This window comes from Crinia signifera, chromosome 4, assembly GCF_055691185.1.
Source record: "Crinia signifera chromosome 4, ASM5569118v1, whole genome shotgun sequence".
Classification (NCBI taxonomy): Eukaryota; Metazoa; Chordata; class Amphibia; order Anura; family Myobatrachidae; genus Crinia; species Crinia signifera.
Genome location: NC_139220.1, coordinates 166,037,876 through 166,056,005, shown reverse-complemented (window position 1 = coordinate 166,056,005; position 18,130 = coordinate 166,037,876). Strand labels below are relative to the sequence as shown.

General features: G+C 42.7%; 1 protein-coding gene across 1 annotated transcript in view; it reads right to left on the bottom strand.

Moving 5' to 3' along the window:
• Nucleotides 1–9,798, bottom strand: part of CERK (ceramide kinase) — an 80,651-nt gene extending 70,853 nt beyond the window's left edge. The window contains exon 1 of the mRNA XM_083182917.1: nucleotides 9,435–9,798. Coding sequence (XP_083039043.1) covers nucleotides 9,435–9,585 — 151 coding nt within the window. The 5' untranslated portion in view covers nucleotides 9,586–9,798. The remainder of the gene's footprint in view (nucleotides 1–9,434) is intronic.
• Between the last annotated feature and the right edge of the window lie 8,332 nt (nucleotides 9,799–18,130).

Sequence of the window (18,130 nt, the reverse complement as noted above, 5' to 3'; positions counted from 1 at the left end):
AATGGTTTGCACAATAACCTTATGCTGTCAGTCTGTATGCGGAGATACAAACAGCATGGTCCCCATACAGCCTGCACCCCCTGAGTAACAACCGTACAGCACACGATAGATTTATTAATATCATTATACAAACGGCATCCAGCACCAGCGGAATTGACTTTAACTTCTCTTAATATGTCAAACATATACAACTTTTTAATATCAATGCTTATAAACCCTATTATCCCAATTAGCGGCAAGTAACCTTCCCCGATGTCAGCTGAAACAGGTAATGGTTCAATTACCAATCAGGCATTCCTACATGCACACGCGCTACATCAAATTAGCTAATTAAAGGCTTATATAAACCATGCTGTGACCAAGATGATCACGGACACTGAGGAAGCTCCACCCCCAGCGAAACGGCCGTATGATCCAGCCGCACTAGCGGCTCACCCCTACTCCCTGCCGCACTTGCGGCCACAGCAGATCCGGATCCACTACTACAGCAGACACGGCAGAGGCTATTTGGTAAGCGGCAGTAACCGCTACCCTTTTCTCATTTACTGCTGTAATCTACTTACGTTACACCGCAAACAGCAGCCTTTTCCTTTGCCTCCCAGGCTAGACATTCTATTACTGATCCTATTTACTCTCTCACGCTGACAGGAGGCAGGTGCTGCTCATCTGCTATCAATGCTTTACCTCACAGCACATAGCAGAAAGCAGCACACCTACCCCCAAAAGTAAGACGCTTTATATACTATATTCCACTTGCACAATCCTTACCTCTAGGGGTACTCTCATCTCCAACTAAGTATAGATAGCATTTAACCCTGCACTGTATCTAATACAACAAGGTACCTGCGCTACAAACTGGAGAAAGCAGATACCCCATTTTCATAAATTCTGACACTCTGTTCATACAGCAATAACATTGTCGAACGCTCACTGACTCTCAGGGAACCAGGACGGTTGAGACATTCAGCAGCAGCTTCCGCAATCTTTTCAACTGTGAGTGTCACTTTTTCTTGTACAAATATCTATATTTGACACCCTCTGTCGTAGCGGTTACCCTCGCAAAAAAGCACCTAGCCACGGTTCTGTATCTTTAAATCACTATGAATAACAGTAATTGCAAAGAGTGACATACCTACAATACATATCTACTCAGCAATACTGCAAATGATATATTTGTAAATATCCGGACTGCACCAGTGCAGAACAATTTTTTGCCTGGTCCTTATAATTGTGAAATACTTCGCTATCCGACTTCCCCACCACAAAGATAGGCACAGTAAACCTTGATTCTGACACAGGCTAACACTCAAATACAAGCCGTACTGTCTGATCACTGTGTTCTCCTATCTGACAACCTATGTGGTCTTTACAAACAGTTGAATACAAATTTGTATTACAAAGTTATTAGCATCACTCAACTGTTTATTTTCTATGTTTAATGTTTTTTGTCTGTCTGTCGGTCTGCCAAAACTATTTTAATAGAATTATTGGTACTTGTGTATTATAGCGGCGCCCCCGATGTACATCGTACGATGAACGTATCGCATCGCATGCCATGTACCCAATGGCATGCGATGCGACGCGATTTTGACCCCCTATACGATGAAAAATCGTATAAGCACCCTAATGGGTGCTTACAATGTTAAATGCACCCCCACGCCACCCCCCACTATAAACGTGAACCCGAAGCGTGGTGAGCGCAGCGAGCCCGCGAGGGGCGGCGGTACGCGTCCTACGTCCTTTTCGTACCCCCACTATCCACGTCGGCGTGGAGTTGAGAATAGAATAGTGTGGCGAGCGCAGAGAGCCACCGAGCCCGAAGCGTGGCGAGCGCAGCGAGCCCCGTGAGGGGACGCGCATACCTTCACAGGTAAACGCATCCCTTCGCGGGCTTCACAGGTATCCGCGTCCGCTCGCCACGCTTCGGGCTCGGTGGCTCGCTGCGCTCGTCACACTATTCTATTCTCAACTCCACGCCGACGGGGTATGAAAAGGTCGGAGGACGCGTACCACCGCCCCTCGCGGGCTCGCTGCGCTCGCCACGCTTCGGGTTCACGTTTATAGTGGGGGGGGGTGGCGTGGGGGTGCATTTAACATTGTAAGCACCCATTAGGGTGTTTAACATTGTATAAGCACCCATTAGGGTGCTTATACAATGTTAAATCGCATCGCATCGTATGGCATTGTATGCCATGTACAATGGCATACAATTTGAAAATTGTATGCCATCGTACACTATCGAACGATATCGCGTCGCATCGCATACCATCGTATGCGTTATGGTATGTGATGCGATGGGCGCCGCAAAAATACACAAGTACCGAATTATTAAAAGCTTCATTTTATTTTCAAAAAAATCTTGACACATTTTTACAATTTAAAAGAGTGCCCCCAAACAAAAGAGAGTACTTTTCCTTCTTTATTCTCGGTACATGACTCTTACTCTCGGGGGAGCACCGCCACGTCACCATACACCATACAATTGGTTGTTTGACAATAAAATTACTGTGGTAATTACTCATTCTTTGAACTTGATTTGATATTAAACTTTATCCTAAATCTTCCAGAGTCGCTTGTGCTCAGGTTCTATCCCTTCCCGGATCCCCCTTTCCCCGCCCTTCCCCCACTCTAATAGGTCCAGATAATAAATTGAGAGCACCATATAAACAGCACAGTAATGCTTACAAAAGTTTAAAAAAAACACGGCAAAAAAATAAATTTACTCGAAAAATACAGTCAGGAAGAGGGGTGGAGGAGTAGAGAAAAGTGTAGCTTGTGTATGGCTATAATTCAGCAAAGGTACTGGCTGTGTGATTATATTAAGAAATGGCCAGAAAAGGTGGGGGTATATCAAGAAGGAGCTAAGTGTAGTCAAGGCTTTCCTTGAGAAACCGTACGATCCATATGTGACTAAAGAGGGGGGACTCTAAGGTTAGGTAATTCGCAATTTCTAAAATAGCCAATATGTGCCAAATATGGTTTTAAAAGAGCAGGCGGTGCAAGTTTTTTCATCAATTTACTTATTTTGATGTTCTACTTTGTCAAGACATGGTCTCCCAAGCCACCTGTTACATAATAAATATCGAGAAATTCTGAAACTTGTGGCACCTAAATGCATTGTGTGCAAGTAGAAACAAAGCCTGTGTTTAAGAAGATCATGGCTGGTACCAGATGGTGTAATTATTTCCTTGCAGAATTATCAATCTTTATCCCAGCAGACTGAATCTGTGTAGTTTGCACAGACCTATGGTAAGAATGAATGCTAGCAGCATTGTGCGCATTAATGTATAGACATGTGGCCACCCTAGGAGGCCTCAACCACAAGCTCTTCTAAAGATTACTATTGCATTTCCAAAATATCCCCACAGTTGCTTCGGTAACAAACAAAAACAGTGGAAGGAATTAACTATGTAAACGTGCAGCATTTAAAAGCAATTTTAGCATAAAAGGGACTGATTTGGTAAAATGATCACCAATCTGTATCATTTGGTTTTTGGAATTAGTGCTGCACACAGATTAAAGTCATCTAACAAATGTCCCCCAACCAGTGGGTGAATATACTCTTAACAGAACTTCCGGATTGGAGAGGTTGAGAACAAACTGTCCAAATATGTGCTTATCGCTTGAGTTTGAGAATTAGTTTCATTTAAGAAAACAAAAAAACACAATATTGTAATGTTTTTATAGCAAATGTTCCAGCTTAACACATTTGTTGCTGGAAAAGTTTTACAACCAGAAGCTCAGAGTTACAAGGGAAAATCAAACATTTATTTGCAGCATCTTTACAAAGATCAGCGGTGGTGGCCAAACTCAGGGATATTGAATTCCAAGGACCTCCAAGATACTAAGCTCATCTAACACAGGGACATTTTAGTTGGACTCTTCTAGGCAGTCGGTTGAATTAACAGACATCTGACTTGATATCAGCTTATTCAATAGGAGTTCAGAGTTTTCTGGTGAAAAAAAAAAAAAACAAAAAAAAACCTGTTTGCAAGTCTCTAGTTCAGACTTGCTAAATAGTTAATGCCCTAAAATGTTTACAGACAATGGGTCAGATTCATGTCTGTAAAAAATAAACACAACTGGGTAAAAACCATGTGTTTTTTGATTGTGGGTGGAAACCACAGTACCTAGAGGAAACCACGCAAGCATGGGGAGAATGTATAAACGTCACCCAGTTATGGCCGTGGTGGGAACCACTGACAGAGTTGTTGTTTTTTTAAATCGCTAAAAGGAATTTAGTTGAAAAAAAAAATGATGAGATGTGTGAAACAATATGGGTGCCATCTATATCTATAAAACTATGCACAACACAGACTACATTTCCTATTGTATGTTATGCCATTTATATTCAAATGTGATGTATGCATTCATGGATAAATAAGCCTTATTCAAATAGTTTGGATTCCAAATTTAAGAACTACAAGGTTGACATTGAGGAAAATCCTGTAATTTTTTTTTTTCACAGAATTTTTTTTAATCAAAACAAAATCAGCTAACTCATCCTACAAACCTTTTACTGTTTCACGGGTACCAATAGTGTTCCATTTGAACACTGTACAATGATTACAGATACAGAAGCCAATATGGCATAATGCCTTGGTCCCAGCAGTGATCCACAGGTTCTCAATGACAATCATTCTCCATAATAACCTCACATGGCTACAGACTACACCCATTGTTATACTCTGATTAACATCTTGTAGCAGGGTGGCAAAACATACATTTGAATTATTGTTGACTAAAGGGGTTTTTGTCCTCTTTAAAAAAAAAAAAAAATAGACACAAGGAATAAACAAAGATGTAAATATGTAAAAAGAAGTGGTAGAACTGCAAATGTTGAAGGCTTAGTATTTTTTACTCCCACTTTAGTTACTCCCCCTTCACTACCCACCAGCAACAATAAATAAAAAAATATAACACATAATTTGGATACATGCATTCAATTTTGAAGAGCACCAGAACAGATGTTGGAGGGGAGTGATAAACTAATTTTGAACACTCATTGTAGTGTTCATTCTAGCAACGGCCATATTTGAAAACCCATGCAGTTCCTCTTCCCTGCCTGGGGTGTCGCTGTCTGCTGTAGTGCTTCTAGCACAGTGTGGTTTGTATATCAGCACTGATATGCAAACAGGACCAGTGCTAGAAGCACCACAGCAGACAGCGACACCCCAGGCAGGGAAGAGGAACTGCATGGGTTTTTAAATAGGGCGGGTGCTAGAATGAACACTACTCATTGTGAGAATTCTTTTGGTTTTTTACTTCCCACTGGATTAAAAGAAGATCTGTCATGGATTTCCATTGAAATGAGCAGGTGATAGAAACAAATGGGAAAATTATCTAGGCTGAAGCGCATAACAGCTGGCATTCCACTTGTCAACTGCAAAGTAAATGCAAACAACTAAAAAACAATTGCACATGCAGTTTGCCCTGGCATTGCTTTCTGCAGTTACACTGAACTACTCTTCTTTTCTGGAATAAGCTAATAATGTTGCATATGCCTTTACCATATAACTTTGCCAATTGGAGTAAGAAAGGCATGTATACCTCCTCACTTCTTAGTTTGCAGAACAAAGTCCAATTATGAAAACCAGTTGTTTGTGTAGGACTTGCAGTGAAATGGGGACCCTTGGCGATGGGCTGCAAGCTTAAATGCATTGATCAATTCATGAACTAAAACCCCATTATTTATTGAATTGATTATTTGAATGTTAAGTGAGTTAGTTTGTTGTAGCGAGTGCTGGGCCCCCTGTGTTTTTATTTACTAGAGTGTGTGGTCACAGGCCACTGCACCCCAACCTGGGAAGTGGGTGCTGTTTGCACCCCATTCCTAGGACTTGCGAGTGTATTGGTACTTCTGTATTATATATATATATATATTTTTTTTTTTTTACACATTTTACATATACAGGAAAGAGCAAATCAACTCTTAATAAATCATCTTTTTGATACATTAAAAAAAAGTTGCTTTAAAATGGAATGGATCATTTAAAACTGATTTCAAATATTTTAAAAATATATAAACTGAATGTTGGAAGCCACTTTTCATTTGTCCTGGCGGTAATGAGAAAAGGAGCTACCAGTTTTGTAAGATGCGCTCAGCATCCCAAATATCAAAGCTAAACATTTGTTGTAGTATTTCCAGATAATACTAGGCGTATTTTTATATAAATGGGAAGAGGAAACTTTGAACACTATTTTTTTTATTTAGGAGCTGTAGTTAAGATAGCATTAGAAGACCCGTGAGAGATGGTGCCGGCACATGGGCGATTTCAGGGAATTTTCTAAGCAATCGAACTAGATCGCCTAGAAAATGCCCTCACTTACGGCAGGGTTTCGGCAGGGTCGGGCCCGCTCCCTTTAGTGACGGCGGCCGGGCCAACCCCTTTTCATGAAATGTGACGTCGGCGGGCCCGGCCCGCCCCTCTTGCACTGCCCCTGTGCAGCGGCACTGCCCCTGTGCCCGCACAAAACCCTAGAAGGAACACTATATCATATTCATCTTTAACGCCAGGCAAATAATATCCAGCATGCTGGATATTATTTGGTCAGGACCGGAGAACACTGGCCCTGTCAGATCACTCATCGCTGACACATCGCCGTGTGCTGAGTGATCTAGAGTCACTCAGAAAGCTCAGCAAATCTCTATGTGTGTAGGCCCCTTAAGACACATCAGAAAATCTGTATCGAATTTGAAAATGTTTTAATGTAAAAATATTTTTTTTCCACTATGTATATTGGTTTGAGATACATGGATACCAAAAACTGACTATATAAATAACTGCTAGTAAGTAAATAAAAACAGACATAGCATTTAAATACAGTATAGCAGGGGTGGGGAACCTCCGGCCCGCGGGCCGGATACGGCCCCCGCACCCAGTATGTCCGGCCCGCCCGCCTGCCTATATTACAGCTACCCCCTCCTATATTACTGAAGTATCAGCCGCCCGCCCGCCTATATTTCATAAGCCGCCGGGGATGGCTGCTGCTGCCGCCGGGGAGATGTGCATAAGACGCGCCCGCCAATCACTGCCGGCGCATCACCTCCACAGCCACTGTGATTGGTCGGGCGCGTCTTCTGCACATCTCCCCGGCGGCAGCAGCAGCAGCCATCCCCGGCGCCCAGGGCCGGATTATAATGGAGGCACAAGGGGTCAGTGCCCCTGGGCCCTCTCTAGCTAGGGGCCCCCAGTGGTTGGCAGGTGTTTTGTTTTTTTTTAGCTAATGGTTTTGTGCATGGGAGTGGGGTAGTGATACAGCTTCACCTATCTGCCAATGTGGCAATGATTAATGGTGCTGAGCATTGGGAGACAAGGCACACTGATTGCACAAGTGTGCTGTGCATTACTGGGAGTTGACTAACTCCCATGACATTTTGCACCAGAGGGCAGAGGCTGAGAGGTTTGTGCTGAGCTCTGATTGGTGTAGCTCATTCCATGCTTCTCAGGCCCATGGAGAACAGCAGCAGCAGCTTAGTCATGGGAGGGTTTTCAATCAGAGGCAGCACTAGGACTGTGAGGTCTCCTACAAAGTAAGGTGCAGAGGGACAAACACAGGCTTTTCATATGGTATGTATGTATGTATGTATATGTGTGTGTGTGTATGTATGTATATGTGTGTGTGTGTGTGTGTGTGTATGTATGTGTCATATATATATATATATATATATATATATATATATATATATATCCCCTGCAGTTAACCATTGACCAAGCTTATTCTGCCTTTATTCTGTGTTTTGACAGTGTAATATTCTCCCATGCAGTTTGCGGCCAGTAATGACAAGTGCAAGGGGGCCCCCCTGTCTAGAAGTACCCCGGGCCCCCGAAGGCTTAATCTGGCACTGCCGGCGCCTGGTATGTAATATAGGAGGGCGGGCGGCTGATACATCAGTAATATAGGCGGGCGGGCGGGGGAGATATGCAGAAGATGCGCCCGCCAATGCTGCTTCTCTCACCCTCCCTTCCCCAGTGACTGACACATCCATGGGTTGTCTTTTACCCCTGGATTCACCCCCAAACAGGTTAATGTGATTATGTCTGATTCTCATAATCAGACATAATCACATTAACCTGCTTGGGGGTGACACCCCCCCCCCTCCTCCACACTGTCACTTTTTATGGTGTCTCTGCCCACATGTATATGTTGCTGCCCGTGTGTATAATGCCCACATGTATATGCCGCTGCCCGTGTGTATAATGCCCACATGTATATGCCGCTGCCCTGTGTATAATGCCCACATGTATATGCCGCTGCCAGTGTGTATAATGCCCACATGTATATGCCGCTGCCCTGTGTATAATGCCCACACGTATATGCCGCTGCCCTGTGTATAATGCCCACATGTATATGCCGCTGCCCTTGTGTATTATGCCCACATGTATATGCTGGTGCCCTGTGTATAATGCCCACGTGTATATGCCGCTGCCCTGTGTATAATGCCCACGCGTATATGCCGATAATTGACAATTTTTATATGGCACCCGAAGGGTTTTCAAATTTTCCAAATGGCCCTCGGTAGAAAAAAGGTTCCCCACCCCTGCAGTATTGAAAAGAATGAACTTTAAAGTTGATCTTTTTTTGCAAACAGTTTTGTTGCTGTACAAAATAAGTTACAAAACTATAAACAAAGTTTGTACAGTCGTCGGTTCTTGACAATTTATACCATACGTTGCTTGAGGATTTTGAGCAGCTTTATCTGACATTAAACAAGATACTCTATTCTACATCTATTTATAATTCCAGAGGACGACAACAACCACCTATACTGCACACACTGCTACTAGATAATAAGAGGATGTTGGGGGCTTTCTGCATAGTAAGCATTTATGTCAGTGCGCGTGTCCAGGTGACCAGGAAAAACTTCTAGACAGTTTTTCTCACTATCTGCAAATAAGTGGGTTTAACTTCGTTTATATTATTTGTATACAAGCTGGGGGAGGTGGAGAGCAGGAAAAGGATCCACCATTTAGGGAAAATCATGTTATATAAGACAACTAGAGCAGCATAATAATAATAATAATAATAATAATAATAATAATAATAATAATAATAATAGCAATAATAATATTGCAACAATTCTAAAAAGTTGGCACAGGAACAACCTGTGACTACACCATGTCCCACGGGGTATTTATAATAACATACAAACATCATTAGCAAAACAGGAACACAACGCAAGTAATAAAGCAGTGAGGAAACAACTGGAAGCAGTGTGCCCAGACAGCTGCCTGAGCATGTGTTACAGGGGAGCCCAGCAGCACCATGGCTGCAGCCACACTGACTCCTAATGTGCAGGACGATGCTGGCGACATCAGGCCCACAGCCCATATGCGACACAGCTGCACAAAGTCCACAAACACTCCGGGGATGTGCGGACCCGCATCTGCCCCGTGATGCAGTGATGCCCCCAATGTGCCCCTGCCAGTCACCTGTTCGGCCCGTGTCCCTCCCGCGCCGGGGCCGCACTTCTCTCCAGGACAGCAGCGCCCATTCTGGCTCCAGGGTCACCTCACAGCTGTGACTCTTTACGGAGAGCACCGAGCACAGCGCTGGGGGAACGGACGGCTGTGCGGGATCCATGACGACCCGCCGGTGTTCTGCCCTCCCCGAGTCGCCGATCGCAGGGACGGAGATCGGTCTATCAGCTAGCGGTCCGTGTAGGGATTCCTCACTTTCATTGTCTCCTCTCTCAGCCTCCGGGAGGCTTCCAGGCCACGCCCCCACGTCCCACGTCTGCAGATGTCACTCGGGGTGGGAGGGGAGGATGAAGCACGGGGGCTGGCGCTGGCACTGTCAGTGGGGCTGGGGAGTGCTAGGCCCATGTGTACCACAGGCAGAACTTCCACAAGTGCGTGTCATTGGCTTGTGCTGTGCAGGTGACAGCTGAATATGTGGCATGTTTCCACTAGAAACCAGATGCACTAAGCGTCAAAAAGTTATGACATGACTACTAAGCCTTCAAACACAGCCGGTAGCATTGCAGTTAGGATCTCATTGGCTTGTACTTTATCTCCCTACCCTCCATGTTATCGCTTTATAAAGCTTTAAGGTGCCCATACATGCTCCGGTCCCGGCGGTGCGATGTGTGCTTTGAGGTGCGCGCTCCTGCGGCATCTCATCGCACAGTACAAAAAGTATGTGGTGTACTTGCTTTTCATCATAAGGCATGCAATGAGATGCAATGGATGCTATTTTAGCCCAGAACACACGCTGGGATCGGATGGGCACCTTAAGCCCCGTGCACACGATGAGATATTGGCTAACGGCCAATCCTGACTAAGCAATTTTAACTAGATGCACAAGAGATTTTGGTTAGATGCACTGGAGATTTTGAGTAAACGATTTTGTCTAATGTATTTATTACTGGCTTAAAAAAAAAACATTGGTGGATAGTGGTGCTTTGTGTGGACGGAGGGAGCAGGGTGGAGGGGGGTGGGGCATCAGCTGCAAGTGTGGTCAGCCCGCGCGGCAGAGCTTGGACCTAGGAGGACGAGCACGGGGACAAGCGCGGCGGATGGCAGAATGAGACAGGCGGGGGAGCAGCAGCAGCCTGTCAGACAGATGAGGCAACTGTGAGTGGGGCGGGGCGGCGCAAACCAATCCAGCAGGGTGAGTATGACAGGCGAGGAGGCAGTGGGGTGGTCCGCCGTGTAGAAAGTAGCTAATCTTTCAGCCCGGCGGCGTACACACACAGCGATGATGGATGAAAAGCCCTGCATTTTATGAGAATTTCAATAGAAATGGCCTTTATTAGGCCCACAAGGTTATTTGCAACTTGCTGCTGGCTATGCACTATGCACCGCAGTGCTAGGATCTTCACAATGCTATGGTATATCTGAGCATCATTAACAGTGCCTATAATCTGGCACCAGTTCTCTTCTTCTCCTTTAATGATAAGATGCTCCCTCACCTTATCATTTGTCAAAGACATTGCAGGCTTGTAGGGGTTAAAAAGCACTGCTGGAGTCTGTTGTGCCACAGAGCTTGCACAGTACGCAGCTTAGTGAACGGATCTGAATCAGGCCCTTTGTTCCCAAGGATGAGCGCAATCCAGCTGCTTGTATTTCCACTATGGTGCCGGGACATGACACCCAGAGCAGGGGTCCTGCTGATGGAAAACTTCATTCATAAATTCTTGAATAGCCGTTTCTGGTGTTAAAAAAAAGTCTTGTCGCCCGCAAATGGATGCGAATTAGATTATAAGCTCCTCTGAGGTCTAATTTAGAGAAGATTTTGACCCCCTTAATTCGATCTAAAAATTCTGTCACCAAAGTCAGGCAATCCCAGTCACAATGAGGAGGTAGTTTGTCGGCAGATTTAAAAAAAAAGACTTCTGAAAAATCAGCGTAGGCTTGAGGAAGAAGTCCAGAAGATGAGGAAGAGGATGTGGATAGTAATGGCAGAACTTTTTGCAGACAGCAACAGTGACAAGTTTCTCCCCAGGAGAGAATCTGCATGGTTCTCCAATCAATTAACGGTGAATGTTTCTGGCGCCACGGGAACCCTAGAACTACTGAATGAGAGGCTCTGGGGATGACCAGAAAGGAGATGACCTCCTGATGAAGAGATTGCATGAGAATTCAGATGATGAGAGGACAGGAACTGTGAAGATATGAAATTCCCTGCTGCACCGGAATCCAGAAGTGCTTGTACCATAATAGGACCATTGGACAAAAAAATTGTATCATAAGCAAAGAGTCTGACTTGATCGGAAACTTACAACCTTTTCCTGCTAGCTTGACAGTGAAAAGGCGACATGGGTTTTTTCACTGTTTTTTGAGCCGACATGTGCCAACAGGCGGTATTTCATGCCCTATCTTCCACTAGGGCATGGTGGGAGAATAAAATAGTGTGCCGAGCGTAGCGATGCGCCGTGCCCAAAGCATCAAGAGTGAAGCGAGATTGGAGAACGTAAACTATCCTAGAAATGACCACCTCTGTAATACTGCAAAGAGATCACATATACAGTAGACACAGGCCTGTCAAATACATGGTAGCCACTTGGTTACATTTTTATGGCAGTAGTGCATACTGAACACACGTTTTGGAAATATCACATCTCATGGTTCCTTTCTCCCATTACTATGACACTTTCCATCTAGCCCGATCAACTCTCTTCATTATGAATTTATTACAAAATAATAGTATGTGTTATCATACATACAAACTGCAGGTTACATAATTATCACTGTTTTAAAATAAATTGAGGAAAAATAGTTCTCACCAACCACTTATATGCTGTTGATTGGAAAAATTGACTAGCTGGCAATGAGTATGGTACCCACTTCTAAGGCAAGGAGGAACAAGCGGCATTGTCTGGCAGGCCCTTGTTAAGCTATAAGATAACATATTGTAGCTATGTCTCTGGAATTTTCCCACTGATAGACTGAGTAATAAGAAACTTGCCGGACAAGTCACCTGACCTCCAATATAAGGATGTTAGTTTTTATTTGACTGTTTAGTTTTTGTGAAATAAGTAATGGAAATGATAAAACAATATTCTGAAATACTTTTAATAAAGTCTATGGAACAGGAGGCATACAGTGTTAGTTAGAAAATAAATACACTGTAACATTTACTTTCATTGTAAATGTATTAATTCATAGAGTTCATATTAAAAATAAAGCTTTCACATCTAATTAAGACTTATTTACAAAGAGCCATTGCTATTATATGATTATGCATAGGTTTGTCATTTTCAAGTAACAACCTGCAACAAGGTGTGGTAGATAATGAACCTTTGTCATTTGCATGTGCAATATTTTTTTTTTTTTATACTCGTCTTTATTCAAAAATTTATATACGTACAAACAATCAATGTACAACATTTAAACAAGACATGTACATATTTTCACAACAATAAATACATAGCAAACTTTCCCATTTTCTACGTCAACCCATTATGCATAATTATCTCATATTCTTTCTTGGCAACCCTATCTCCACTCTCCCTTTCTCCCCCTTTTCGGTTCCTAGGTAGTCTACTTTAAATAAGAAAAGGACATACAGAGGAATGAATAAATTAATAAGTAAATAAATAACTAACCTTCCCATTTTGTGCTATCTTTGAAAATCTTACCTAGACTATTTTATTAATATATTATATTTGTATCTTATTTAATGAAAGATTGTTTTAACCTAGACATTTCTGCCCTTAACATTATAAGTGCATATTAGTGTATAAAATATAGAAGTGATAAGAGTAATATTTTTCTTGTTTCTCATATCCCCTTTTTTTTATTAATGTACTATATAGGTACAGTATTTAGTGAAGGAGTGTTTAGACCACAACATTGTGGTTAATTCATTATTTGTATGTGCTAATAATAAAGATATATCCTTAATTATCCGTGAGAACCCCATATAAACCAATATATACCTCTCAAGTTAAAAGTGTTTGTTGATAATAATATTTTGAGTAGTACCATTTCCCCCATATATCATAAAATTTATTAATTGACCCTCTTGACAGGTACATGTACTTTTCGTGCTCCATATTGTGGTTTACCTGACCTATCCATTCGTGAATACGTGGCCCACTTGTCCCCATCCACGAACGGGCAATCACCACTTTAGCGATAGCACACAAATTTATCGCAAGCTGTCTAACCTCTAATGGCATAGAATTCGTAGGCCATACTCCAAGAATGTACCCCAAGGGTGATAAACATTGACTTGGAACCCCTACTACCATCAAAATTTTTCCCACTCCCTTCCAGAATGCTTGCAATCTTCTGCATTCCCATAGGAGATGCCAGAAGTTGCACCCCAGCTCTTTACATTTTGGACAACTATTACGGTTATTTTGAGAGAATTTGCTGATCCTCTCCGGCGTTAGGTAGGTTCTATGCAAAATATTCAATTGTATCTGCTGGATTCTAAGTGAATTAGTAGCCAAAACGGGGACCTGTAACGCCGTTCTCCAATTTTCTGTATTTACGCCCGGGATATCAATGGTCCATTTTTCAGCTAATCCACCCAATTCATCACTGTAAGTGTTTTCTAACAGGTATCTATAACATTTTGATAAACGCTTGTTACTGCTCAATTTTTTAATAAATTTTTTAATTGGAGGCTCAATAAGATTAATGACTATATCCCTATTATGCTGAAAGAGAGCACTCCTCAGCTGCAAGTACCTGTAAAACATACTTTTAGGGAGTGAAAATTCATTTTGTAGTTGGGAAAAAGATTTCAGATCATTATTTACATATACCTGCCCAATAGAACTAATTCCATATTGCCCCCATATCCTTCCACCCTGTTGTGTATTTAATATTTTAAGAGGGCCAATTGAGAAGAGATATGTATCAGGACCTACTCCCTCGTACTCAGTTGTTTTGCATATCCATTTCCATATACTTCTAGCTTGTTTGAGTATCGGGGGGTATCTTTGGTGCCCCTCCTTCAACAGTATTGCCTGTAGTGGCGTATGCCCAGGAACCGTGCTGTGGATAAGCCTCGCGACTTCCCCTGAGTATTCATCTTCCTTAACCCAGGCTATTAGATGGACCATTTGGGCCGCATAGTAGTACAGTTTAAAATTAGGCATAGCAAATCCCCCACCGGATCTCTCTCTAGTCATAGTAGACATTTTAATTCTGGGTGTTTTATTTCTCCATACAAAAGATGATATTATATAGTTAATTTTTCTGAAAACCTCCACCTTTAAAAGAATAGGGGACTGTGAGAATATATAAAGTAGCTTTGGCAGGATCACCATTTTCACCAGGTTTACCCGTCCGATTATGGTTAACGGGAGTCTCTGCCAGCTTTTACACCTAGTTTTAATTACCTCTATGACGGGGTCAAGATTTTCTTTAGAGTAATCCCGTGAATTTTTGGAAATAATTATCCCCAAATATTTAAATCTCTCAACCCTGGGAAGACCTATGTTGCTATCTATTACGCCTCCCTCTTCCAGATTTGTTATCAGTAGATGTGATTTGTTGTAATTTATTGTTAGCCCAGAATATTGCCCAAATTCTTGCATACTCTCTATTACCATTGGTAACTGGTTTAGATGATCGGACATTCCTACCAAAAGGTCATCCGCATATAGGGAAATAATATTCTGATTCCAACACTCTCTCCTTCCCTCGTTGCATAACATTGCTCTCAATTTACAGGCCATTGGCTCGATGGCAATGGCAAATAACAACGGTGAAAGGGGGCAACCTTGACGAGTGCCCCTAAACAGTGGGAATGATTCAGAGACATAGCCATTAATTGAAATTCTAGCCCTTGGAGACTGATATAGTAAAAAGACCCAATTTATGAACCTAGGACCCAACCCAAATGCCGACAATGCTGATCTTAGATACAGCCACTCCACCGAATCAAAGGCTTTATTCGCGTCAAAAGATGCGATCGCTATGCTTTTTCCCGCGGTGTCAGCTGTCTGGAGATAGGTGAACACTCTACGCAGATTAATAGCTGTGGACTTACCACTCATAAATCCGGTTTGATCCGGGTGGACAATCTTCCCGACCACGCCACCAAGCCTAGTTGCCAAAATCTTGGCAAAAATCTTGGCGTCAGTCGTGATCAGGGAGATTGGCCTGTACGAATCCACTAGCGAGGGGTCCTTGCCACTTTTGGGGATGACAGTGATAATAGCCTCTGTCATGGATTTCGCTAATCTCCCCTCAATCTCCATTTCCTGGAAAAACTGCAATAATTTTGGAGCTAGAGTCCCCCCAAACTTCTTATAGAACTCTCCAGGTAGTCCGTCTATCCCCGGGGCTTTGCCCGTCGATAGGGATTCGATCGCAAGCTCGACTTCCTCAATAGTAAGAGGGGCGTCCAATACTTTCTTTTCCTGCTGGGATAGGGAGGGTAGATTGATATTATTTAAGTAATTCGCTATATCCCTGCCCCCAAAATTTAGTTTAGATTTATAAACTTCGCCAAAATGACCCATGAATACCTCAGCAATTTCTGGTGCGGTCGTCCGCAGGTCCCCTGTACCTGAATAAATTTTATTTACCGTATTTGAGGGCTTATCAATTTTAGAAAGATAGGCCATATATTGACCTGCCTTATCAGTATTTAAATAGCGTTTATGTGAGTTTTTTAATAATCTATGATTATTCATAATTTGTAGATGTTCTACCCACCCTTTTTGTGCCTCTAACCATTCTATTCTTATTGGTTCAGTCTGTTCACATAGGAATCTCTGCTCTAGTTCCATTGTTTTGGCTTCTAATATCAGTGCTTCCTCCCGACATTGCCTTTTAACTTGGGCTATCTTTTTCATCAAGATTCCTCTATAAAAAGCTTTGAAGGAATCCCATACCACTGTTGGGCTCGCTGAATTCATGTTATCCCTGAAAAAACCATCTACCACAACCCCTACTTCTTCTGTACTGCTGATCTGGGCAAGCCACGAGGGATGAAGCCTCCAATATCTACAACCCTCTCGGGAATCGGTGTCTATCCGCATCAACACTGGTGAATGATCGGAAATCCCTCTCGCCTTATATTCTATCGAGGTGATATTCCTCAACAGATTTCTTGAGGCAAAGATGACATCGTTTCTCGAAAAGGTCCCATGGACAGGAGAATAGCATGAGAATTGCTTTGCGTTTGGGTTTCTCTCTCTCCACACATCCCACCAGTCAACTTCAACCATGAACTCAGCGAACCCAGTTCTTCTATCTGGGAATCCTCTTTTACTATTCCACTTATCAATGCTGGGATTCATTACTGCATTAAAGTCTCCCAAGCAGATAACAACATTGTCAGGACGCATGGCCACAAAGTCAACCGCCTTTCTCAACACCTCATATGTGAAGGGAGGAGGGATGTATACTGCCAAGATACAGTATCTCACTGAGTCGACATTACCATCCAAGAATATAAACCTACCCCACGGGTCAATTTCAGAAATGATAAGTTCAAATACTATACTTTTCTTAATCATTATGGAGACTCCTCTGGAAGATGAGGAAAATTGAGAGTGAAAGGACCTACCGATCCAAGGTCGTCTCAGTGCCAATGCTCCCTATCCACTCAGATGAGTCTCCTGGAGACAAATTATATCTGCCGCATAGGCCTTGCATTGTTTAAGTACTAGGGAGCGTTTCACTTTTTCATTTAATCCACGCACGTTCCAAGTCAGGAACACTACCATATCAATACAGATTTAATTTCTATCGGATATTCATGTATTTCAGTTAGGGGTGCCATATATGAGTTTGACTTCCTCCTCTTTTGCTTATTAAATATTCTTGATTGCATTTTATGTGTACAGAAATGACACAGACTGACAACACATAACATATACCCCTCCTCCCTCCCCCACCCTGTATAGCCTACCCCTCTAGGCATACCTATTCTGTTACCTCCCTTCCCAATTAACCCCGTATTAACATTCACCTTTTTCTAAGGGCAATTAACTATCGGTCACCTTAGGCATGCCCGGCTCTCCGGCATCTCCATTTATAGCTGTAAATCATCACTCCCCCCCCCCTACCGTTCTCCCCCCTTCATGTACCAAGGATATTTATTTATTTAGGCCCGCCTTACCCTCCTACTGTATCATATCTATTAGTATCTGCATTTTCTAATTTTCTTTACATTTAGCATATTGAACTATACAATGAGATAACAAAAAAAAAAAAAAAAAGGAAAACGCATGATACCACACAAAGCGCCCTTCAACGCTAATCATACTACACAGCCTTTTGCCTAAATAAAGAATTCATTTAGCTGGTCGCTAATTGTTTTCCACCTGGGTGGATTTTATCAAGCCAGGCCGCAGCATCCCCTGGTGTAAAGAAGAATTTAGTCTCATCACTAGATACGATTCTGAATTTTGAGGGGTACATCATGGAGTACTTGATACCCAGTTCTCTGAGTCTCGCCTTGATGTCTCTGTATCTGGCTCTCTCCTTCTGTACCTCGTAGGGGAGGTCGGGGAAAGCAGAAATTTTTTTGCCGTTGTAGCATAAGTCCCCCATGCTTCTTGCTATTCTCAAAATATTGTCCCGGTCTCTAAAATGCAATACTTTCACAATTAGGGTACGTGGAGGACCACCGGGGATCGATGCTCTAGTTGGAACCCGATGTGCCCTTTCTATTGAGAAAAAGGGTGATAGCGCATCTTTCCCCAGGCTTTGTT